The sequence below is a fragment of the Dryas octopetala genome, chromosome 6, assembly GCF_963921425.1.
Source record: "Dryas octopetala chromosome 6, drDryOcto1.1, whole genome shotgun sequence".
In the NCBI taxonomy this organism is placed as follows: Eukaryota; Viridiplantae; Streptophyta; class Magnoliopsida; order Rosales; family Rosaceae; genus Dryas; species Dryas octopetala.
In genome coordinates, this window is record NC_141371.1 from 6,216,725 (window position 1) to 6,241,248 (window position 24,524).

The window sequence follows — 24,524 nt, forward strand, 5'->3', positions numbered from 1 at the left end:
GAAAAAAGGAAGAAAAAAAGTAGAAATTATTTAATTCTGTTCCAACTTCCATCCAAGTTGATGAAGAGATAGATGTTATCCTTCTAAGCCCGGCTGGGACCAGTACTCCCATCTACAATTATTTATATAGCACATAGTGGGTTTATTGGGCTTTTGGTTTCATATCACATGACAATATGACAATATATATGTGACCCTAAAATTTGATACATGTACTGTTGGACTAATACTAGGCATGCTGCGCGCATGCACATCATAATCAGATTGATTGCGCGAATGATCGACCATAGATAGTTAGATAAAACTGACAAGTGATATGATTCATCATGCATGTGATTCATGTCATGAATGACATATAATGCAATTGGTAATTTTTAATTTCTTACACAGAAATGAAAAAAAACCCAATTGTACCTGATATAGCACAGAGTTGAGGGCTTAGCTGTTGAGGGGTCGTTGAGATTATTAAACAGCTCCTCACCGAAGAGCATTTAATAGTGTCAAACTTTACCGAATTTATTACCTATATTCAACCAGTCCTGCTCAATATTATTCCCATGCATTTCTTTCCTCTTTCTCATCCAATACTCAGCGGCATCTTTGTCCTATTACCCTCTTTTACCCTCATGGCCTCATCCCAATGCTATAACTATGTTTCCAGGCTGAGTAATGCTATAAAGAAATAGAGGGTCAACCTCTCTTTGGCTCAGTCTCTCACACATAAATATATGTGGGTGTGATAGAAGGGATTGAGCTCTGAGCCTTTAATTTGGAGCTTCTGATAGGTTCATTGTGTGATTTAGGGAAATGAGTATTTTTTCGTTGGTCACAGGAAGGCCGGGACCAAGTGGGTTTGGATCAGCTTCAACCGCTGAGCAGGTCACTCAAGGGATTGATGCAACCAACCTTACTGCTATTGTCACAGGTCACTCAATCATAAATCTTGTTCTTGGTTCTTACTTTTCTTTTGGGTTTTTTTTTTATTTTTTTATTTTTTTATTTTTTTTTTTATTTTGAGTTTTTGGGATGTTGTTAAATTAACGATCTGTTTGTAGTTTTTGATAGAAACCCACCACTTGGCTGATGGTCATTGTTCATGAAAGCAAAGCTGATGTTCTTTTCTTTTTTTCTTTTTTTGGCCAGGGGAAAAGCTGATGTTCTGTCATTCTCTTTTTGTCTTTTCTTGACTTTGCTCTGTTCCTGTTTTTGAAAATGCAGGAGGGGCAAGTGGGATTGGGTTGGAGACTGCAAGGGTCTTGGCACTTCGTGGAGCTCATGTCATAATTGCTGCCAGAAACATGGAGGCTGCAAATGAAGCAAAACAGGTTATTCTTAAAGACAACGAAACTGCAAAAGTGGATATTCTGAAACTTGACCTCTGCTCAATCAAGTCTGTTACAGCATTTGTTGATAGCTTCAATGCTCTTGATCTTCCTCTCAACCTCTTAATGTGATAATCTCTCTCTCTCTCTCTCTCTCTCTCTCTCTCTCTCTCTCTCTCTCTCCCTCTCTCTCTGCATCTTCTTCAGTTTTATATATGAATAATGGTTTATGTTGCAGAAACAATGCTGGGGTTATGTTTTGCCCCTACCGGCTTTCGGAAGATGGAATAGAGATGCAGTTTGCAACCAACCATCTTGGTAACAATTATTTTTTTGTTGAGATCTACCAGATTCCATTGATGATCATTCATGGTTGATGCTACAAATCGAACTGACTCCTAGTCTTTTTCCAATTTTGATTAAGTTTCTCATATGGGAGGGGACCCACCTTCTGGCAAAACATTTTACTTATTGTATTCTAGTCCATTAGGATTGTCACCAAATTTTTCATCCAATAATGTATCAATACAAATGTATGAATCTTACTTGTTAGAAATAGTTGAGATTAGTGAATACAAAATGACCTGTGTACTCATTCTCCTTGAACAAATTACCTAATTTACAGGTCATTTCCTCTTAAGCAACCTTCTCCTTGAGAAAATGAAGATTACTGCTAAAACTACTGGAATCGAAGGCAGAATTGTGAATTTGTCATCAATTGCTCATGTACACTCTTATGAAGATGGGATTCGATTTGATAACATCAACGATCGAAAAGGGTACGTAATTAATGATTTGAGGAATCCATGTTTTTTGGTTACAAACATCTCACAATTGTTTATTGTGTCCTCAGTTACAACGACAAGAGGGCCTACGGGCAATCCAAATTAGCTAACATACTGCATGCCAATGAGCTCTCTCGTCGATTGCAGGTAATATCTTTTGCCTATATTGTCTCATTTTGGCCACAACCACTTGTTTGTAGGAGACTAGTAGTTGTGTTGGATGAATGCTTCACAGTTTTTTAATCGCTGACCTCAAGAAGCTAGGACTGGTAGTGACGTAGTGTCCCGTGGACAAGTGCTCCACACAGTCACGCAGATGGCTCTTCGTACGTATAGGCAAAGTTAAATAAATTGTGGTCTTCAATGCTTTGCAACAAAAAAGAAGAGATTAAATAAATGTGGCAATAAGAGACCCCCCAGAAAAGAGAATTTTAAATTCAATCACTAAAAGTAGGTGAGTGTCCCCATAGACCACCTATATACATAAGAAGAGTCCAACTCTGCTGTCACCGAATACTCTGTCCCTTCCCTGTCTAGTGTCTTCTATCTAATTTTTTGACATATATCCACTCACTTAACAATCCTTAATCACCGTTAACATTCATTAAAATAGAAAAACAAAAACAAAAAATTCCTGTTAAGTTTTTTTCATCCATCTCTTCTGTTTTTAGCTTTCTCATTCTTTCATGGATTTAAAAACCCCTTCTGTTTTACAAGGAAAACTTGCAAGAATGGCTTCCATTTATGCAATAATGGCACCCTTTCATCAAAATCTCGTAAGTTAATTCTAATAACAACAACACACAATGATCTTTTTCAAACCTAATTCAGAATAACCTAAAGAAACAACCTTAATCTTCGACATATATTGTGCATTTGTGCTTCAACCTTATCCATTGTTTACACAACCTCTTCGCCTACTTGGTCCTCAATCTTGACCGCGATGGTGTGGCCAACTGTGTCCACCGATGTGATTAGAGAGATGATTCTCCCTTTGGAGGAACGTTTGAACTGGGATTAAATGAGATAGATGAAGAAAAAATATAAAAAGAAAAGAAAAAAGAAGTGAGTTTTCGGTTTGTCCATACTGAGATTGCTGAAATCGATAAATAGGTTTTTTTTTTTTTTTTAACGAATGTTAACGGTGGTGGATGGCTGTTAAGTGAGTGGACATATGTCAAAATATTAGATTGGAAACAGGAAGTGGACATAGTATTTGGTGACAGCAAATTTGGACTCACAAAAGACTTTTCCTCTCTTCCCTGAGAGTGCTATGCATGATTGGTACAAGCACGCATGCTATGCATTTATGTCTCTATGTGACAGGTAACAGGCTATAAAGAGAGATAGATACACATAATATTCACTAATTACAGTAAAATTTTACTCTACATACATTTAATTTATTATATCATGTGATTTAATTGTACAATTCTATTCTATGATTCTATCATCATTTTATTTTATTATTAATAATAATTGATAATTTAATAATATAACATATTAAATTTTATAGGCATGTAAATGAAAAGTTTTGAAATTTGAAACATGAAAATTCATATTATTATGTTGAAAGTGTCTCTTCCTCGTAAAGCCAGATAATGAAGTTACATGAATATTTAAGTATCTGTTCTTAAATGGTGTAGTAATTTATTGCTGTGCAGGAAGAGGGTGTGAGCATTACAGTCAACTCAGTCCACCCAGGATTGATTATGACACCACTCATGAGGCATTCTGCTTTTTTCATGAGTATGTTCTTTTCCATTCCATGCATATTAACAAACATATTACAATAAACCATCATAGCAAAGCATATATAAGGCATGCAGAAACAGAGGAATACAATGTTTTGATTAATTTTGATCATTTGTGTTATGCATGCAGAAACTTTGAAGTTGTTCACCTTTTGCTTATGGAAGAGTGTACCTCAGGTAATCTCCAATCTCCATCAAATGCATGTCTTAATTATTCTCTGTTCAATTTACAGTGGGGTTAAATAAATTAAGCTTTAAAGGGATTTGGCTAATATTTTTGCATATATGCAATCTCTGAATGATAGGGAGCAGCTACAACATGCTATGTAGCACTGCATCCAAAACTGAAAGGTGTGAGTGGAAAATACTATGCGGACTGCAACGAGTTGAAACCAAGCAGGTATGCCAGAGATGAAAAGTTGGCAGCAAAACTGTGGGACTTCAGCAACAAGTTGATTGACGGAGCTTCCAAGAACTAGTGGTTGATTGATGATGAAAAAACTTACTCATCCTGGGGTTCTGTTATTGTGGTTTGGTCGTTTGTTCATAGCTATTTTATTGTCAATTATATTATGTAATAATGAATTCTGTGGATCTTTTGTTTAAAAGGTTGAATATATAAAAGGTTGAATAAATACAATGCTGCATTAAAGCCGATAATTGCACTGCAACAGCCTTAGAACAACGCCGAACATAGTCATTAAAACGGCATAATTAAACGCATTTTAAGAAGTTAACTCTCAAATTTTAAACTCAATGTTAAGCAGTGGATTGATCAGCAATTAGTGTTTTCAGTGCTGTTATGTACTCTAGAAATAGTTCTATATAAATGAGATGTAAATCTTGTTTTTGGTGGGATATGGGTCATCTAATTACATAACTCTGAAAAGGAAGCATTACAAACCTATTTTTAATCAGCACCTATAATTGTAAATCAGAGAAAACAAAGCCTAATTTTTTTGTTTAACGCAATTTGGGTTGAAGAGAAATTCACTATAGTCACCATTCGGAAACAACACTTGAGTACCTTTACTACAAGAAGCCCAAGAGGTCCAACTCAACGGACCTCATCAGTCTCCCACAAGCCCACGGCCCGTACCAGGAAAGCCGACCCGGCCACCACAACCGCCGCGAAAACAGGAGGCACAATGAAATCAATCCTGGACTTGGTGAACAGGTGGGCCGGCAAGCACAGGATATCTCCCGGCGCGTCCAGCGGAACGCTCATGTACCCCTCCGTGTCGCACACGCGCGAGAACGAAGACTCCGACGAAATGGCGGTCACGAACGCAACCTCGGGCGCGAAGGAGGCCACGGCCACCGTCAGAGTGAGAAACGTGGTCCACGTGGCAGCGTAGATCAGCAGCGGCCAGCGCGAGGCGAGGCGCGTGGGGATGGAGGTGAAGAGCGAGAGGAGCATGTTGTTTGGGTTTGGTTTTGGGAGACGAGTGGTGTGAGCTTGGGGTTTTTATATGTGTGTGGGGGTCAGAGACTCAGAGTCACTCAGTCACCGAGTCACCGAGTCAGAGAAAGGGAGGGGACCTAATCTCAGCGACTTTGTGAGTTTTGGAGTTTAGGTGGGAGAAGGTGGGAACTGACTCATACTTGTTGACTATCAAAATTTGGGTTACATATTCAAAAGGACGAAAAAATCCACATAATCCCATATTTTAGATTCAAAGTCTGAATCTTTAAACTTTTGAACTTAGGCTTTTATTCAGATAAAAATGTTACAGAAAAATAGGGACAGAAACAACAAAACATATGCCTGCTTGTAGTATTTTTTTTTTTTTTTCTTTTTTTGGGATGAACATATGCCTGCTTGTATGCACAAGTATTTTTCTTGAATATGGTTTCGTGTTTATACATCATAAGCTCGAAGATGAGAAAGCTTTCTCTCGAAGAGAGAGAGAAGCGAAGGCAACGAGTGAGAGACAGACTGCAACAAGCATAATCAGAAGCATTGCCTGCAATGAGATGTATGAACTGATAAAGAAGACGACTGCAATGGAAGCACTCTGCCACACCTTGAGCTGTGCAAATGCTCCTTCCTGTACCCAAAAGCAACAGATTGGGGTCATCAATACAAGTGGGTTTGGACTCCACAAATGGCAAGAATTTAAAGGAGAAACATAAGAGAAAAGGTGTAGTCACATACAGTATCGTGTTTGAAGAATATCCCAATCAAAGCACTGAGCTGTGTATTTAATGCCCCATCACCAATGCCCAAAACAGCTGCCATTATAAGAGGGTATATGATTCCAAGTACACCACTCTCTGGGCTGCATCATAAGAAGGAATAAGAGATAACAATAGCTTCAAATTAGATATTACAACAACAATTTCAGACTCTACAAAACTGTACTACACTACATGTAAAAACCGCTAACCTGTATATTAGGAGAATCCATAGGAATATAATGGCCTGAAGGAGAGCTCCACCAAAAACTATAAGAGTGATGGACTTGACACCAGAGGTAAGTCGACCAGCAGCCAGTGAACACTGACATTGGTTCCACCCAAATGTGAGATCACAAATCTAACAGACCAAAAACATATCGCATGCCAAATATGCCTAAAAAAAATTTATGCCGTCTAGCAAGAACAAGAAAAAGATGCTCAATGAAAGTAAAATGCATATGAATCAACCAAAGAACTGATTTTGAACACTATCCTCACTGAACTATTTAATGGTAGAAACTCTAATTAAAAAAAAAATGGCAGAAATTATTTGTTTCTGCATACTTACTATTGCATCACAAGCCCCATAAACTGCCATTGCAGCACCCACACCAGACACGCCGAGCGTTGGGGTAACAATATACTTGGTGAATTCAGCCCTAAAAGTAGAAGAATTGTGTCATGCTTAATAAGGGAAATATCAAAAGAAAAATTAGAAAAATTAAACAAGTCATATTGTTTTGGCTATAAGAAAGTAGGCAGCAATACTTTGTGAAGTAATTACCATACAAATGCTTGTTGTAATCCCGAATATGCCATGAGGGGGATGATCAATAGCATCCGTACATCAAACAAAGGAGTGATGACTGACTTCCACAAAGATAACAAAGAAGCATATAAGCCGAGAGAAGAATCCTTGGGGTCCTCCTCTCCTTGACCATCCCTTTTATGTAAGAAGCACATCAGTATGGTACCTAAGGTCATACTGACGAGAAACACAGTGAACAATAAGGTTGTGCTGCTAATACTTCCCCCCTGCGGTGATGGGAAAGGAAAATAAAATCAACACACATCATTTGAAGACAATAAGAAATTCTAAACCAGAAATCGTAAAATTAATGTATGTGCAGGACTATGTTGACGAACAAAAAGAGTAAAATCATATTTGTGGGGGATTAAAGAGTTAATAAAACCAAAATAAGGGACAAGACAAACAAAAGTTTTAACTACAAGGTGGAAGGAGTACATACTGTTCCATCTCTTAGCAAGGCGAGTGATATAAGATTTCCGACAAACTGCAAAAGTTTACAGAAAGATTATAAGACAAACAATCAACATAAAGAAATTCATCTTAGCGAAAAACATACCATATAGACTTCCTAAAAAGGATCAAACAGATTCACCTGGTGACAGGCAAACATTCCCCAAAATTCTCCATTGAAGTGGCCAATAACCGTTCCTTCATGTAAGCTATTATCTCTTGCATGACTACGAGCAGTGGAAGTTAGATATGTCCCCTGATGGACCCAAACTAATGTCAGAAATAAATTTTAGCTTTTGCCACCAAATAACAACTAATAGCTAATAAGAGACTTGCAGAAAATCTGAAACATGGACTGTGTACCTGCCCAACCCATATTATTGAAGCAGCAAACCCCAAGTACAAAGAAGCTGGAACCATAGTATACCTACATAAAAATACTTCAAAATTAAATCATATGCATTGTGATACATATATTGGGTGGTAAGTGCAATAGCAGATTAGTAACAACTACCAAGTTGGTTTCAAATTTGCAGCTATGAACAACCAATAGCCAGTAGTCCCAAGAATCAAAGCATTCTTTGACCCTAGTGCCCGAACCACCGTTGACGCCACCAAAGAGAAAAATGTGAAAGATGAATACAAAATCCCAAGCGAAGTGGTACCCAAATCATCCTCCTGATGCAAAATTCACAGTCCCAACAACCCATCAGAATCAAGTTGAAATCATATCAATTTTGCATAACAAAAGCATTTATTTTCAATTTTCACTACCGTCAAAACTCAAAATCAAAACTCACAGTGTTGATAGTACTCTCCAGGTTCTGAGCGGCACCATAAGCGAGAAAGATCAACAAGAAGGCGGAGCTGAGAATATGAACATCTCTGGAATGACTCTTTCCGGTTTGGATCGGCGGAGAATTGTCGACGACGACGAGTGGCGTCTCTTCATCCATAGCTTCGAGTTCTCTCTGTCCGGATTGTCAGAGCATCGCTATAAAACCCTAGACATGTGTGAGAGAGTCCAACAGAGTGAGGTCAAAAGGAGAGGTCTAGCAGCCGGCAAGAAAATTGGGAGCTACAAGACACACGAAAGAGACACGATTGGACTAATTTTTAGTACATAAAACTCTAAAACACTGTTCGGTTGCTGAGAAAATGCAGTAAAAATTGAAGGATGGTTGAAAAGAAAATTGATTGATTCTGAAGTTGTTCGTTTTTGTCGGTAGGGATCATCGGGAATCAAGCGGTAAAGACAAGTCTTTGAATGAATAGAAGAATCTGAAGAAATGACAAAAAGGCATATGTGGAGGAAGAAACAACGATAAAGGACCCCAACGAGCGTTTTGCTAATTAAGTCCGCCTATTGTTGCCGCCGAAATATAATTGTAACGTTTTTTATGGACAGATTTTTCTTTTGGTCAATTTTATTTTGTGATCGGACATATTCACATATAATTGTTTACACCTAAAAAGAAAAAAAGAAATACTCTTCTAATAAAGCAATGACACGTCAAGTGAATATAAATGTGAAAAAAAAAATATATTGGACAACTAGCATTGAATTGTTTAATATTACTTCACTCACTAAATTTCATGTAGAGTGAGAGCCACTTAAATGGTTGGTTGAGTTTTTGGCTAAGAATGATTTTGTTAGACAAACGTATAGAACAAATATATACAGATAGATTAGCTGAGGGACAATACCCATTTTTACTGTGCTAGAAAATAAATAATGTGTATTAAGCTAATATAATTTTATCTTCATGGTGTAATTGGCTTTGGGAGACTTATTCTCTAGTGATGTGATTGGTCAGTCGTGCGACTTATGTTAGAAAATAAATACTTAATAAATTTAGAGACAATAAACCGGAAAAAAAAAATCTACATAGATCAAAATTGAACCCTTTAAAAAAATAAGTCAATCATCATTAGAGGGTGCTAAAGTTATGTAGTTGTAGAAATAACACATCAAATGGATAATAGAGGCAGCAACAACACAAAATATATCCGCTTGTATGACTATGACACAACTATCTTTGTTGAAGAGGATTCCAAAGATGAGAGTGCTTTCTCTCCTTGTAGAGACAGATAAACAAAGGCACCATATGAGAGACAGATTGCAGAGAGCATAATCATCAGCATTGCCTGCAATGAGATGTGTGGACCAATGAAGAAGACGACTGCAACAGAAGCACTCTGCCACACCCTCAGCTGTGCAAATGCTCCTCCCTGTGCCCAAAAAGCAACACATTGCCATTATAAACACAAGTGGGTTCTGATCAACTTCATATACAACAAGAACCTGAATTGAGAAACAATACTATTAGGGTCACCAAATAATCTGACGGTGTTTCATTGATTTGAATCTAGGCCGAAGCTCATTAATTTCCAAAGTCTCTACTAATGGGTACATTGACATATCATTTGGTGAATAAATTTGGTGACTCTAACATTAATGTTAGAGAAAGAGTAAGGTGTAGTCAAATACAGTATCGTGCTTGAAGAATATCCCAAGCAAAGCACTGAGCTGTGTGTTGAAAACTCCATCACCAATGCCCAATAGAGCTCCCATTATAAGAGGGTATATAATGCCAAGTACTCCACTTGCTGGGCTGCATCATATCATGGCAATAAAGTAATTAGGAATTGGAGATGACAAGAGCTCCAAATTGGGTATTGCAACAACCTTTTCTGACTCTACTGCTAACCTGTATTGTAGAAGCCAGAGGAATGTAATAGCCTGAACGAGAGCTCCCGCGGAGATTATAAGAGTGATGGATTTGAGACCGGAGGTAAGTCGACCAGCAGTGAGTGAACACTAACATAAGTTCCAAGCAAATTTGAGACTAACAGACAAAAACACAAGCATAGCAAATGTGCCTAGAACAGAATTCAAGCTGTCTAGCAAGCATGGAATGTCTGGATTTTACTTTGCCTTTGACACCAAATATTGAGCAATGTGTATGTAAGACCAAGATAGCTCCATCTTGGTATCCAGAAAAAAGCTCTAACAATCATATAATGTTTCTAGCTTCTATAAAACAATGCATATGAATCAACCAAAGTCCTGATTTTGAATTCTATTTCTACTGAACTAACAAATAATACAAACTATAATTCAAAAAAAAAAAAGGAAAGTAATGGTACAAACTATTTATTTCTGCATACTTACTACAGCATCAAAAGCCCCATAAACTGCCATTGCACCACCCACTCCAGACAAACCGAGCCTTGTAGTAGCAACATATTTGGTGAATTCAGCCCTAAAAGAAAAATAAAAGAAATGGCATTGGTTTGGCTATAAGAAAGTAGGTAGCAAAACTTTTTAGTCAAGTAATTACCATGCAAATGCTTGTTGTAATCCTGTATAAGCCATAAGGGGGATGATCAAAAGCATTCGGTAGTCACACAAAGGCCTGATGACTGACTTTGACAAAGATAACAGAGAAGCACAAAAGCTGAGAGAAGAATCATGGAGATTCTCCTCTTCTTTTCCATCATCTATTTCGTGTATGAAGCACATCAGTATGGTACCTAAGGTCATGCTGCAGAGAAACACAATGAACAATAAGGTTGTGCCGCCAGTACTTCCCTCCTGCGGTGATGAGAAGGAAAATAAAATCAATGTTGCAGCATTTCAAAACCATAATTCTTTTATGTACTACAAGGATGACAGTGGCACATACTGTTCCATGTGTTAGCAAGGCGAGTGATAAAAGATTGCCAACGAACTGAAAGAAGTTTACGGTAACACAAAATTCATCAGTAAAATAAATGATTCCTAGTGAAAAGAACACAGATTTCCTAAAAACGATCCAACAGATTCACCTGGCGACAGGCAAACATTCCCCAAAATTCTCCATTGAAGTTGCCAATAATTGTTCCTTCATGTAAGTTATGATCTTTGGCATGACTACGCGCAATAGCAGTGAGATATGTCCCCTGATGGAGTCACAATAAGGTCAGAAATAAATTCTATAAGAAAGTAAAGACTTGAAGCAAATATGAGGACCTGTACCTGTTCAACCCATATTATTGAAGAGGCAAATCCAAGGTACAAAGAAGCTGGAACCATAGTATACCTACATGGAAACACTTCAAGACTAAGGCATATGCATTGTGGTACATAGATGTGTGTGTGTGTATGTATAAATTGGGTTAGAAAGCGCAATAGTAGATCAATAACACTGTTTGGACCACACTATTGACCACATCACTAATAAAGTTGGGATTCGTCTATAAGTAGATCCCAACTAGGTGGTACGTAAATGTGATCTATGTAGCATTACTGGTAGTAGCAGATTAGTAACTACCAATTTGGTTTCAAATGTGCAGCTATGAACAACCAATAGCCAGTAGTCCCAAGAATCAAAGCATTCTTTGATCCGAGAGCCCGAACCACTTTAGACGCCACCAAAGAGAAAAATGCGAAAGCTAAATACAAAATTCCAAGCGAAATGGTGCCCAAATCCTTCTCCTGGTGCCAAATTCACAGTCCCAAACCATCAGAATCAAGCGAAAATCATATCAATCTTGCAAAGTGAAAAGCGTTTATTGAACATGCAATTCAAGTTTCAAATTTCACTGCTTTCAAAATCAGTATTCTCAGTAACCAAACATAGGAAAATGGGAAAAAAAACAAACAAACGAACTCACAGTGTTGACAGTACTCTCTAGGTTCTGAGCAGCACCAAAAGCAAGAAAGATCAACAAGAAGGCAGAGCTGAGAATATGAGCATCTTTGGCATAATTCTTTCGGGTTTGAATCGACGAATTATCGACAAGCAGTGGCGTCTCTTCATCACGAGAATGAGCAGAGTCCATAGCTAGCTTCGAGCTCTCTGTCCAGTCTATCACAGAACCGCTATAAAACTCTAGAAAATGAAAGAGAGAGAGAGAGAGAGAAAGAGTCCAAAAAAGTGAGTTAGCAAAGAGATTGAATTTCAAATAGATTAATGTAATCTATAAACTCTAAACTCTGTTTGGTTGCTGAGGAATTGCAGAAAGTATGAAAAGATTCTGAATTTGTTGTCTGTAGGCAGACAAATTAATAAATTACTGAGAAGTGAGAACCATGCAGTGTCACTGTCTAAAAAACCATATCTTCTTCTCCATTAATATCCGAATTTAAAAATATAATACTCTTTGGCGGTTTTATGCAGAGGCACGCAGATTAATATGCATGGCTGAGGGCACGGTTGGCACCAGATGATTATGCAGCTGCTTTTGGGTGCAGGATAAAGACAGAGATGCTGCAGAAAAGAGTAAATAAAAGAAAACTTTTTTAATTAAATGAGTATTTATCCAATTGATCTGGCGATAACGAAGAGATTACTAGTAATCCAGGTCGCTCTCATTAAAGTTCATATGCATATCCATATGGTATTAATACATGACTCGTGGCTATATATATAGTTTGGATGATCATTAAACTACATGCGAAGTGATCCCCACAATGTATTTTACGAAGTGGGGCTAACAAAAATAGACAATTCAAATTATAAAATTAGTGATGGATCTAAAAGGGTATTAACTTCGTATTAATTTGCTAACGAATTATCTACTATATATATATACATGCGACTTCAAATGCATATGCGTGTAGGTGCACGCCTAAAGTTTTTCGTATGTATAAATGTGTTTGCTTTACTTGGTTGCCATAAGCAAACCCATAATGCTAATGGGTTATGCCTAATTAAAGTAAAGTTGGTACAGATATGTGAGAATTCATACTACTACATGGCTTGAAGGATTTTCCCATTTGGCCAGTTCTTGAAATTCTTTCTCCATTTCTTTGATTTCCCTCAATAGATTGCTGATGCAGAACCCTAGGCCACCCAAACAAATACCCACTTGGCCTTTAAGCTCACCTTCAGTACTGGTGCCAACACTATCAGATACTTCATTGGAATGCTGAAGAAAAGAACTTAAAATGGACTCAGCCTCTTCCTTATCTGGATCCAAAGTACCCCTACACCCATTTGCTTTGGCTGATGTAGTTCCCAACTCAATGTCATATTTATCATATACTGCAAGAGACTTCTTGGAAGACACCTCCTGGAGGCACTGCAGAGAAGAGCAAGCTTTTTTCTTGAAAAGATTTAGATCACTTTTAATGCACTTGATGGGTTTTTGAAGTTCCTCTGAAGCATTTTCAAATCTCTGTAATAATAGTGACAGAGACTCAATTTTTTTGGACATAAAAAGTGAAAGATCCATCATCTTTGATAAAGACCTCAGGAGCTTACCATAACAAGCACCATTGAAAGGGATGAACCAGAAATTAGGCTCCATCTCAGCTTCTCCAATGAACTTTTCCAATTGATTGACATGGGACTTCAACTTATTCTGTTTCTGTCTCGGTGTTTGAAAGATGGAAGCTTGCAAGTTTTGTTGGTTGTCAACAAGAACCATATCTTTGATGCATTCTTGAAGAGTCCCCAAGCCAAGTGAAAGTTCAAGTTTTGCTAGAGTTGCTGCTCTTACAGGGTAAGATAGAATCTCTATGGTGAGGAAACAGATCAATCCAATTACAGCCTCTGTGATTCTAGCAATAGCAAAATCAATTGGGGGTCCATAATTTTTCCTACCCAGAATTAGTAGTGCCCCAACAGCTGCTGATATGCCACCAGCTTGGCCATACATCCTGCTGTGCCTTAGAAAGTTTGTGAAAATTAACCAAGGAAGAAGGGGCAAGAAACTTAGATCCTCAAATTTATGGAAAATAAAGCAACACAAGATTCCATAGATTGATCCCATCGCGGTGGATTGTGCTCGAGCATTTGCAAGTGTAAATGAGGCTTGCCTTCCAGTGACAAAACTTATTGCAATTGTGAGTCCTGCCCAGTATGCTTCTTTTACATTATACATCAAACCAAATAGCACAGCAAGACCTAGTGAAAGTGAGCACTTGGATGCAAAGATTAAACTTGTTTTGCTTGGTATGATGTATAATAAAGTGCTCCGGCTCCTCTTGATACGCCAATTGCTTTGATTTTGTGAACCACTTGAACTTTCAAGTTCAGAGTAGTCCTGCTTGCATTCTTCAATAGCCTCAGTATTTTCTTGGAGGAGCTTCAGACAATCAACGAAAAAGAAAGCCGACAAATCCTCATGGAAAATGGTTTCGAGGGTCCAAAAGGACTCCTCCAAAGAATTCCCTTTTCTCTTTGTCATGTAGAAAGGTGCAGAGCGCTGAAGCTGCTCCAGCTTGACGATTACTCGCCTTTTTAAGTCATGCAAAGCATCAGCTGGCACTCTCTTAACAATGGAAACAGCAAAGGAAGGGCAAGAAGTTAGAGCCATTTCCATCCCTCTTAAGGGTATTTCTATGTCCTCCAATTTTTCGACCACATCCATGCAACTTGGTTTTAGGATTCTGATTTTCGGGTTCTCCCATTTTAAGGCCTCCTGCTCATAAGGAAACACTCTATGTCAGCTAAACATGGCTTAAATTACAATATCAAGACAGAGAATATAAGCAGAAAATCCGAAACCTGTTTATGTTTGATGCTTCGAAGAAGCTTTTCTCCTACTTTGGCCAAGGGTTGTGCTTGTAAAATAGAGTCAAGTGCAGCCAAGTGGTCTTGAGACAAGATGGCGTCCAAATAGAGATTCAACCTTCCCCTAGCATTGTCAGCATATTTTTGGCACATTTGCCTAACCTGTAAATGTTACAAGCATTGCCATTAGGCCCATTATTATCAAGCATTTGGTTGTGGATCAAGTTTGTGGCTAGAGAGAATGGACTATGTGGTGGATTTGAAGTTGAAGGTGACTCAGTTTGGTGTGGAGAAGAGATGAAGTGAAGGAATATGAAATTTACTCAACTTTTAGGCATAGAACTTAATGCATGGCTAGCTTTACTGACCAAATTCGAGCTACCATCCATATATAGTAGCCTTTATTCTTCCACTGACCTTTTTTGGAGTTACACACTTATACCACTATCCTCCACCCCAACCTCACTTTTAATAAATATATTGCACTCACAACTTTCTATCTTCTTTTTTTAGCAACATTTTATCTTCAATGTTTAATTTTAAACTAGTTCATTAGAAAACTTTGTTAATAAAAACGAATCCAAATCCTTGGCTCTGTGTTGGTAACTTGGTATGATGCTTATCTCCAAGAATGCGTTTTCATATATACTTCCATTTAATTATCTTACCGATATAAACTTTGAATATTAAATTCTAAACTCAAAACGTTCAACTCTAAAATCTTAACCAATATTATCTTAGATATAAATACAATATAGGAAACCAAGCTAAAATGGGATACAATTACTGTTGATTTTTTTGCCTCTTTTCTTAGGGGAGGCCAAAAAATGATGCAAGCATATAGAAGAGTATTTATATCAGTAATGCTACACTTACCACATTTTTATACCACAATTTCATACCATCTTACATGGCATTAATACATTGGACACTATAAATTAAAAAATAATACCTAAAAAAGAAAAAGAAAATACCCTTCCAGTAAAGTAATGACACATCAGGTGGGATACAAATGTGGGAAAAAAAATGTGGGACAACTAGCATTATTGTATTTATATATATGTATGTATGTATGTATATTCCATTGATTAAATACCTCGTGGTGAGCAAGGTAGGGAGACAACACAGCCATAACAGATGCCTTGTGGCAGAAGAGCAAGTTGGGAAACAACATAGCCAGAACCGATGCCGAGGCTCCAAGCATTGTACTCAACGCCACCCGAATTGGTTGCATCACTACCCCATCAAGCTCATCATCCCTACTATGAACATGAATGGCAGCCCCTACATACACAATCACAATCTGCCCAAACGCAATCCGCTTGGCCATCAAGTGTGTCACTCCCGGCAATGCCACAACAAACGTGCACGTGGCCACTGCCGAGGCGGCTATAGGGTAGCTGAAGTGAGCGGGTCCGATCAGCCGGAGGCTGGGGATTGAGAGACTCAGGACATGAACACAAGCATACAGCGCGTGGTAGAAGCCTCGGACCGCCTCGCCAAGGGTGGCGTCCGAGACTATTAGGATTGTGGTCAGGTACGAGTAAGCCGGGTGTGCTAATAGTTGTTTCAGAGGTTGTGGGCCGTACAGGGTGGCTGTGTAGACTATAGTGCAGGCCAACATGGTCCGGCAAGCTGAGTGTAGCCGGACACACCACAACGCATAGGTCCGGTCAGAAATAATACTGCCCGAACTCATTAGTTTAGAAGCGTTGTGGTGGCCTGTAAAGAAGTTTTTAATTACAGTACTACTACTCCAAGTTCACAAGTGATCATGAGACCATGATTCTAGCTCCCAAGTTGGCCATGAGTTGGTCGAATCTTTCCAAGCACTATTGCAGCTAATATATACATGCTTTCATGAAGTTGGTAGAAACACATTTACAAATATGTCAAATAGAAAAGTTTAATGTGGAGAAGGCTAGACTGGTGAATTGGTGATCAGTGAGTTTGAAATGGGAAAGAATAAACGCCAGTTGATATGAAATTTTCAATTGGGGAATCGTCAATAACAGGCATGGCTAAGGCATCGAATGAAGAAAAATTAATATTCCATCTTTGGGAAAATTAAGGGATGTAATTAACTTGTTCCCTGTTGTTTCTTTGTTTGGGTTTAATTGATTTGACTAATCACTTACAATATACTCTGTTTTCCAAGTGAACCTACGTTGGAAACTAAAAGTTGCAAGGTTGGGTTTGGCTTCGGTGATATACTCCTTTTCCCAACCCACGTTAGAAACAATATTCTTAACTCAACGTTCATTTTTCTTCTTGAGTGTGATTTGCCACGGAGTTTAGAAAGGGACACTACTTGGGTCACCCCTTGGGTACCTAAGGTCACCCCTCCCCTCAAAAGTGTAATTTTGATAATCATATGATCGGAATCGTTTATTTTTTAAATTATTTATTATAAATTATTTTTGTAAAAACTTAACTCAATCAAAAATTGTTTAGTTATATAACTATTGTTGATTAAATAGAAAAAATTAACGGTTTGATCAAAAATATTACTATGTAATTGAAAACCATTAATTTTTTCTACTTAATTGATAACAATTATATAATCAAATAATTTCTAATTGATTTGATTTTTTACAGAAATAATCTTTAATTGGTTATCAAAAAAATGAACAGTTCCGATCATACATTGCATTGATATTACCGAAATTAAAATTTGAAAAAATGAGGTGACCTTGTGGAAGTGACCCAAATATTTTCCTTTAGAAAGCTTGTGGTACCGAATTTACCCAAATCAGATCCGATGGTTTAACTTTTGGTCAAGCCTTTAATAGCTGTCTTATTTGTCACTCCCTAAACCCAATTATCGAAATTGAAATTTTATACATATATTTCTCTCTCTAGCTATTTCCATCTGTTCGTTGACCAAAAAAAAAAAAAAGCTATTACAAAGATTAATTGTTCCTAGTTATGTAAATATTAGCAGAATCTATATCTCTTCTCTTTTTCTGCTTCATGATGCCTCTTTCTCGTAGAATCGTTTATTATGTACCACAAAGTGATCAAAAGAATTTCCTTTCCTATTTTTTCTGATGTTGAATTGAAAATGTAGCAGGGCCGGTGAGGTTAATCATCATCGATTCGAAAACATATGGGAAGCTTTCTAAAGTCATCAAGATGACGAATAGGAATCAGTACTCCTAACATCACCATCTTGATTATATATAGAATTATAGATTTACAATCAACGGTTTTGGACCATGATACTAGCTAATCATATTTATGTTTTATTACCAATTAAGATTTCACATCTCTATGATTTTGTTACTGCGTTAAATATCAGATGGAATATCGTTGTAAGATTTTATCTGATTTAAATAATCTGGATGGTTAAGAATACACCAAGCATATTCTTCCAAATGAAGAGAGAATGAAATAAGTACCAAAGAGGAGAGAGTGTTAAAATAAGTCCCATCATGGGTGAAAACAAAAGAATATACCTAGCATGAGATTCACCTGGGACTAGGAAGAGGAGGATCTGATTCTATTACAAAGTAATTTTCTTCTTTCAACGTTAAATCCGACGGTTCCTACCTTTGAGTGTTTCCATTTCATTTGTTAGACGAACACTAAGATTTGTATACATATTGTCATTAGGTAGTGTTGTGCCAGAACTGTACCGACATGCCACAGGACACAGCCTGTGCCCCTGCCGGGATGACACAACACGTTTTACACGTCTAAGTTCGGCCTGCAAAAGCACACGGCTAAGCAATAATTTGTAAAATAAAATCATGCGTTAGAATGAGAAAGGGGATCCATGCCGCCTTACACTATATCACATTCTTGAAAAAAGTTTTGCCTTGCCAAGAAACCTATAGCCAGTGAGTCTTATTGTTAATGTTTGATAAATTTTAGCTTAAGTTGTTAAAAGATGAACTAACTATTGTTTTTGTATCCTTCTCCATCACTAGAAACCCAACAAATGCAATTCAATATAAATCGAGAAGTTGCAGTTGTATGAATTTGAATTCAGATCTCCTGCTTTTATAACATGATAAATTTCTCTGTTTACCATTATTCCCAAAAATTTGAACTGTGAGCCAACTATTGTTTTTATATTCTAACAGTCTTTAACAAGCACAAACACCCTCATGGAGGAATGGCTAATACAGTTGATAAATGATCTGCCATACTTTTACATCCTCAATCTCTGCTACATCAGCTTAGAAAATTGGCATCAAAAGAAAGGTTGAATAACTTGAATTCATTTCTGGTGGCTTTATATTAAAAAATCCAAGACAGTGCTCACTATAACAACAGTACCTGAATTTTCCTTTTGCATATGGGGAAGTAGAAGAGATAGTTTCCACAAATCCAGCCCAAGAAAGCCAACAGTGCTATAATGTATTGATTCCAAGCTTCCCAACTCTGCGCATATCATTTTCTGAAACCTTTTCATTGTGTTTACTACACCTATGTTGCATCTTCTGTTAGGCTCGAGGATGATACCTGGAACTGATATGATATAGATTAACTTCATCCTCGCCAAATAGATTTGCTGGGCTTTTGGCTATTCAAGATACCACCAAGAGTGGCCAATGCATCTTGAAATTTACGGATTTTGAGGAAACCCCTTATCATGGAAATTTCACTGTCTGAAAATTTTGCTTTCTCCATGACCATATCAACAAGCTCAATTAGGGTATCCTCCATGGATAAAGCATAAAGTCCTTCAGCCAGCATAGAAAATGATGAGAATTCTGGTACACATCCTTTCTCCATCATCTCAACAGCAAATTTAACTGCTTCTCCAATTGGACCCCCACCGTTACAAAGCCCACGAAATACAATCTTATATGTTATAGCATCTGGAGGATCACCCTTCTCCACCATTTCTCGAAGAAGCCTCATGGCTTCTGTTGTTCTCTTTCGTTTAAATAGTGCTTGGATTACAGGGTTATAAGCCTGTGGGGTTGGAACAATCCCTTTCATCTGCACACTTCTGAGGAGTCTACTTGCAACCTCAGTTCTACCTGCCTTACATAGCCCCCCAATTAGGGTCCCATATGTAACAATGTCAGGTTCACACCCATTTGAAGTCATAGTCTGAACAATATCTGCTGCCTTCTTTATGTCCCCTGCCCTACAGTAATATGTGAGCAGGGAATTGTAGGTGAACTTGTCAGGCTTCAGGCCTTCCATTATCATCTGGTCCATAAGTTGAGAAGCTTCCTCCACCCTCCTACTCTGGCAAAGACCATCAATAAGGGAGTTGTAGGTCACTGAATTTCTTGAAATCCCCTGGAGTTCCATCTGATCAAAAATCTCCTCTGCATCTTCAATTCTCTTGTTTTTGCACAACCCGTCAATGAGAGTATTGTATATCACTACATTTCGTGCACAACCACTCAACTCCATTTCTTTCAGCAGGCTCAAAGCCTCCTTAAGCCTCCCTCTAGAACAGAAGCTATCAATCAGTATATTGTAAGTAAACCCATCAGGTTGACATCCTTTCATCTTCATCTCCTCAAACAGTTCCATAGCAACTTTATGGTTATTGGTCAAGCACAGACCTTGAATTAGAGAATTGACAGTACAGACATCGGGTACAATTCCCTTGCTAGTAAGAACACGTGCAAGTTTAGTTGCCTCTTCAACCCGGTTCTTCTTATACAACGTGCTAATCAGAGTATTATATGTGATAGTATTTGGGGAACAATCCTTTGAAATCATCTGATCAACAATTTCCACTGCCCCTTCAATGTCACCCAACTTACACAATCCAGAAATCAATGAATTATACGTATAAATATCTGGATCAAATCCCTCTTGAAGCATCACATCCATGATCTCCAAAGCATGCTTAACATGCCCCACCCTGCACATACCCTTCACCAACGTATTAAACGTAAACTGATCGGGAGAGAACCCCTCCTTCGACATCTTCTGTATAAAACTCAACACTTCCTCAATTCTACCCTCTTTGCAAAACCCATTAACCAAAACATTAACAGTCACATTAGTACGCGGGCACCCATATACTACCATCTGGTCCTTAATTCTCAAAGCACCTTTCATGTCACCTTCCTCGATATACCCATGCATTAGGGTCGTGAAAGTTTTCTCATCCGGCGACAAACCATAGCTCGGCATCTCTTCCATCAACAAAATGGCAGGCCTAATCTGATGGGCTCTGCAAAGAGCCTTAATCAATATGTTGAAGGTAGAAACGTCCGGCTTAACCCCTCTACTAATCCTCTTCGAATTCGCAGTTTCAACTAGTTTAAGCTTGTTCCCATCAACAAGAACATTCAGCAAGAAGTTATAAAAATGCGTGTCGGGTTTCAACCCAAATTCATTTTCCATCATTTCCACAACACCAAGAATTTCATCGTATAAATCAAATGCTGCATAGCTCTCAATAAAAACCAAGAAAGTACCTCGACGAATCTGGCAACCAATTTGCTTCATCTCTTCCAAGATATTCCACATCGACTCAAACGACCCCGCCTTCCCAAGCTTGCGAAGAACCTCCTCGTATATAGAGGAACTGGGTGCGAAATTGGGCTGCTTCGAGGCCCAGTCGAACAAGCGAAGCGCGGAGGAGTCGTCTTTTTGGCGGCGGAGGGTGTCGAGAAGCTGCTCTGGAGTGAAGTCCGGAGAAAGGGTAGAGGAGAGAGGGGTTGAATAGGAGAGTGAGGAATGGGTGACGAGCTGCTGTTCATGGTGTTGAAGGAGTGGGAAAGAGAGCGAAGTGAAGGGTTTTTGAGAAGAAGAAGAAACAAGTGGCGGTGTCTGGTTTACGGTGTGTGTGAGAGGCCAAGGATAAGATTTGGGACAAAAGGAGAAAGCCATTGCGGCAATTCAACAAACACATAAGATGCTTACATGCAAAAGCATAGCGTTGTCAATTAGGACATGATAGATAGATAGCAAAAACAGCTTTTAACTTGGAGCTTTGTCACTGCTTTTGTGAGAGCAACTCAAGGGCAGATAAGAGTGTGAAACTGATCCGGCTATTCTGCTGTTACTATTGGTGCTGTTTTGTGCCTTTGGTTAAGTCTGAACCATCCAAATAATCTAGTGGCTAGTGGCTTGATTTTAGGCCACGTCAGCTAATGTTCTCTATATATTATTGACAAGGATTTGTTTTATTTTTGGAGTATTTGGAAAATCAGATGCAAGTCGGTGTATCAGAAAATGGATCCAAACCCAATCTTTGCTAGCAGACAGGCTCAGAGAGCTTGCTTTGAGTTTTTGCAAGCTAAAGAGAATTCCAAGTCTCTTTATTGGAAATTCTATTAAATTTCCTTCCCAAACATCTTGTTCTACATTGTTTGTGGGAAAACCCACATCGACCCGAACAGCCAATCACAGCTCGACACGTGGCTGGTCAAACATCCACCTCGGAGTTGATTCTCAGTGGTCAAACTTTGACTTCCACGTCATCACTGATCAACACTTCCTCTACCAGCTCAGACCGGATCTCCACACCGCCCCTCCTTGTTCGGTCCGAGCCGAACTGATGATCTTCCATGGGGTCCAGTGTCCATCTTCCCACGATCATCCCGGCTCGGCTCGGCACAAGAGATGGCTTCCTTCCGAGTTCTGGCGTCGACCAGTTAGGGCTCGGAAAGACTCCAATCTATGGACCGGCTCGGCCTGGATTCCCATGCCCGATCCGACCACACATGGACTTCGTGTCTTCACATGAAAACATGTGTTCGTATCGGCTCGGCTCGGCTCTCCGCCGCCATTCCCAGGAAGATCACGCTAGGACGAACCGCCACACTTGAATGCACCTGACACAATCCTCTGACAGATAGAATATCAGGCTTGCATTCATGACTGCTGGGCAGTTTACCTGGACCTTCCAAACCTTGCATTTAATGGAGCATTCAATGCAGCATTGAATGCTGAGGAAGCAAGCAGCTGAGCATGCAACTAGGTCTAACCAGGTGCGTGGGTCTCTGGCAACCATTCATTCACAGGCAGGTAACTTAATCATTAAGTCTTCCTTTGCCTATATAAGACACCACATATGCATAAAATGAGGCACCTAGCAATCCACCAATATACACGCAAAAACACTTGCATTCCCTTCTACAAAAAAAGCCTACCCAACTTGCTGAGAATAACCCAGAACATTTGCCTTGTTCTTCCCATTCTCCCAAGTTCTTCCTTTGTTCTTCCTCACCCACCATCAAACATCACCACTGATTTCATCATCGGAGTGTGTTTGGCTGGTACCACACCGGTCCATCTCCTTTGATCTTGTTTTTGTCTACAGGAAGATCTCAACCAGCATCCACTTCATCATCCAACAAAGCACCTGATCAGCCAGGTCAACTTATCTAAGTTGTTGCACCTACCTTACGAGAATTTGCATCAACAGATTGGCGCCGTCTGTGGGAAGCTGACTTCAGCCGTTGTGTTCATCACCGCAAACGCTAAGCTCTTCCTCCACGCAAGTCATCATGACTACCATATTTCGGGACACCAGTTCTTCTTCAGGAGCGTCTCAGAATGATGAACAACATCAGCCTGAGACACCTGAGAAAACGAGGGGAGCACAACTCCCCAGGACGCCAAAGTCCAAAGGTTCCTCCAAGATCCGAGCCGCTCACAAACTCCTTAAGGAGAGTCAGCGACATCTGGCCGCTGAGAATGCACTCCTGAAGCAGAATAACGAGCTGCTCGCAAAACAGGCCGAGCTGGCCGGGGAACTTGCACGCCACCGTGCTCAACTTGAGAATAGTGGGGGATCGGGCTTCCGATCACGCCGGACCCGAACCGAGCAGGAGGTCCTTTCGCCGTCTCCTTCTCGGCAAAGCACTCCTGCCGAGCCGAACGACCAGACCGATCAGCAGGACTCGGATCACGTCTTCCCGGGCTTCGAGGACATGCCCCCGGCCGAACAGGCCGAATGCCTGAACGCCCACCGTCTTCTTCAGCAAAAACAGGCGGCTTTCGGGAAACGTGCCCCCAGGAATTCGGGCGGAGACCGTGCCGACCCGAACACAAATCGACGACCCCCGGCCCAATCAAGGTTGGGGGCCAACAGTCCTGCCGGTTCGGCCGAAACCAGGGGCCCGATTCGGAATAGACTCGGCCCTATCGCCAGTCAGGATCCTTCCCCATCAGGAACTTACTCGGGGAGGCGATCAGTGAGCGACCGACTGGGGTCCACCATGATCATGTCGGATCGACAACCGGCAAGCGAGAGGCTCACTCGTCAGCCGGTGAGTGAGAGACTCGGCAACCAGGCCGAGTGCTCAGGGGAAAATGTGGCCGAGCCGACCCCGCCCAATGTGGAAAATCTTGTTCGGACTTTGGTCCAGGACCAGATCCGAAGCGTCCACGATCGGCTCGGACATGTCGAGGTCTCCAGGGGGTATACCGGTAGAGCCGACCACGGGGAGGAACTTCCCCTCCCGTACACCAGCAGAATCATGGATGCTGAGGTCTCCCGCGACACCAAGCCCCCCAAGATGGATCAGTATGACGGGACCAAGGATCCCTACGACCATCTTGACAGCTTCAGATATGCCATGGAGGCCCGCCAGGCATCTGAAGCCACGAAGTGCAGAATCTTCCCTTCGACCTTGAAGGGCTCGGCTCGGGGTTGGTTCCGAACCCTCCAACCGAACTCCATCGACTCCTTCTCCGACCTCCGGAGGGCCTTCCTGGCGAGATATCGGGTTGTATCCGAACGACTCTACAACTTGAACGATATGTCGCTCATCAAGCAGCAG

General features: G+C 39.8%; 6 protein-coding genes across 6 annotated transcripts; 1 reads left to right on the forward strand and 5 right to left on the reverse strand.

Annotated features, from left to right (window-relative positions):
• The first annotated feature begins 575 nt into the window (after nucleotides 1–575).
• Nucleotides 576–4,501, forward strand: LOC147281679 (short-chain dehydrogenase TIC 32 B, chloroplastic-like). The gene is made up of 8 exons (XM_086249254.1): nucleotides 576–925; nucleotides 1,219–1,450; nucleotides 1,561–1,640; nucleotides 1,948–2,101; nucleotides 2,176–2,254; nucleotides 3,772–3,856; nucleotides 3,992–4,038; nucleotides 4,167–4,501. The coding sequence occupies exons 1-8, from the start codon at nucleotides 808–810 to the stop codon at nucleotides 4,338–4,340; spliced, it is 969 nt and encodes a 322-aa protein (XP_086105380.1). The 5' UTR covers nucleotides 576–807; the 3' UTR covers nucleotides 4,341–4,501.
• A 338-nt stretch (nucleotides 4,502–4,839) lies between these two features.
• LOC147281680 (forkhead box protein G1) lies at nucleotides 4,840–5,435 on the reverse strand. Its single transcript, XM_086249255.1, has one exon. It carries the CDS (start codon nucleotides 5,279–5,281, stop codon nucleotides 4,919–4,921), a length of 363 nt encoding a protein of 120 aa, XP_086105381.1. The 5' UTR covers nucleotides 5,282–5,435; the 3' UTR covers nucleotides 4,840–4,918.
• Nucleotides 5,436–5,527: 92 nt separating this feature from the next.
• Nucleotides 5,528–8,565, reverse strand: LOC147281681 (UNC93-like protein 3). Its single transcript, XM_086249253.1, has 10 exons — nucleotides 8,104–8,565; nucleotides 7,818–7,981; nucleotides 7,667–7,730; nucleotides 7,446–7,559; nucleotides 7,293–7,337; nucleotides 6,827–7,077; nucleotides 6,611–6,701; nucleotides 6,252–6,364; nucleotides 6,020–6,143; nucleotides 5,528–5,912 (listed from the first exon to the last, which is right to left on the reverse strand). The coding sequence occupies exons 1-10, from the start codon at nucleotides 8,257–8,259 to the stop codon at nucleotides 5,730–5,732; spliced, it is 1,305 nt and encodes a 434-aa protein (XP_086105379.1). The 5' UTR covers nucleotides 8,260–8,565; the 3' UTR covers nucleotides 5,528–5,729.
• A 709-nt stretch (nucleotides 8,566–9,274) lies between these two features.
• Nucleotides 9,275–12,130, reverse strand: LOC147281682 (UNC93-like protein 3). The gene is made up of 10 exons (XM_086249256.1): nucleotides 11,963–12,130; nucleotides 11,620–11,783; nucleotides 11,325–11,388; nucleotides 11,135–11,248; nucleotides 10,993–11,037; nucleotides 10,648–10,901; nucleotides 10,479–10,569; nucleotides 10,015–10,124; nucleotides 9,795–9,918; nucleotides 9,275–9,535 (listed from the first exon to the last, which is right to left on the reverse strand). The coding sequence occupies exons 1-10, from the start codon at nucleotides 12,128–12,130 to the stop codon at nucleotides 9,326–9,328; spliced, it is 1,344 nt and encodes a 447-aa protein (XP_086105382.1). The 3' UTR covers nucleotides 9,275–9,325.
• Nucleotides 12,131–12,865: 735 nt separating this feature from the next.
• On the reverse strand, nucleotides 12,866–16,507 carry LOC147281683 (uncharacterized). Its single transcript, XM_086248901.1, has 3 exons — nucleotides 15,905–16,507; nucleotides 14,803–14,970; nucleotides 12,866–14,716 (listed from the first exon to the last, which is right to left on the reverse strand). The coding sequence occupies exons 1-3, from the start codon at nucleotides 16,505–16,507 to the stop codon at nucleotides 13,034–13,036; spliced, it is 2,454 nt and encodes an 817-aa protein (XP_086105027.1). The 3' UTR covers nucleotides 12,866–13,033.
• A 2,357-nt stretch (nucleotides 16,508–18,864) lies between these two features.
• Nucleotides 18,865–21,790, reverse strand: MEE40 (Pentatricopeptide repeat (PPR) superfamily protein). The gene has a single exon (XM_086249298.1). The coding sequence runs from the start codon at nucleotides 21,622–21,624 to the stop codon at nucleotides 19,306–19,308; it is 2,319 nt and encodes a 772-aa protein (XP_086105424.1). The 5' UTR covers nucleotides 21,625–21,790; the 3' UTR covers nucleotides 18,865–19,305.
• Nucleotides 21,791–24,524: the final 2,734 nt, after the last annotated feature.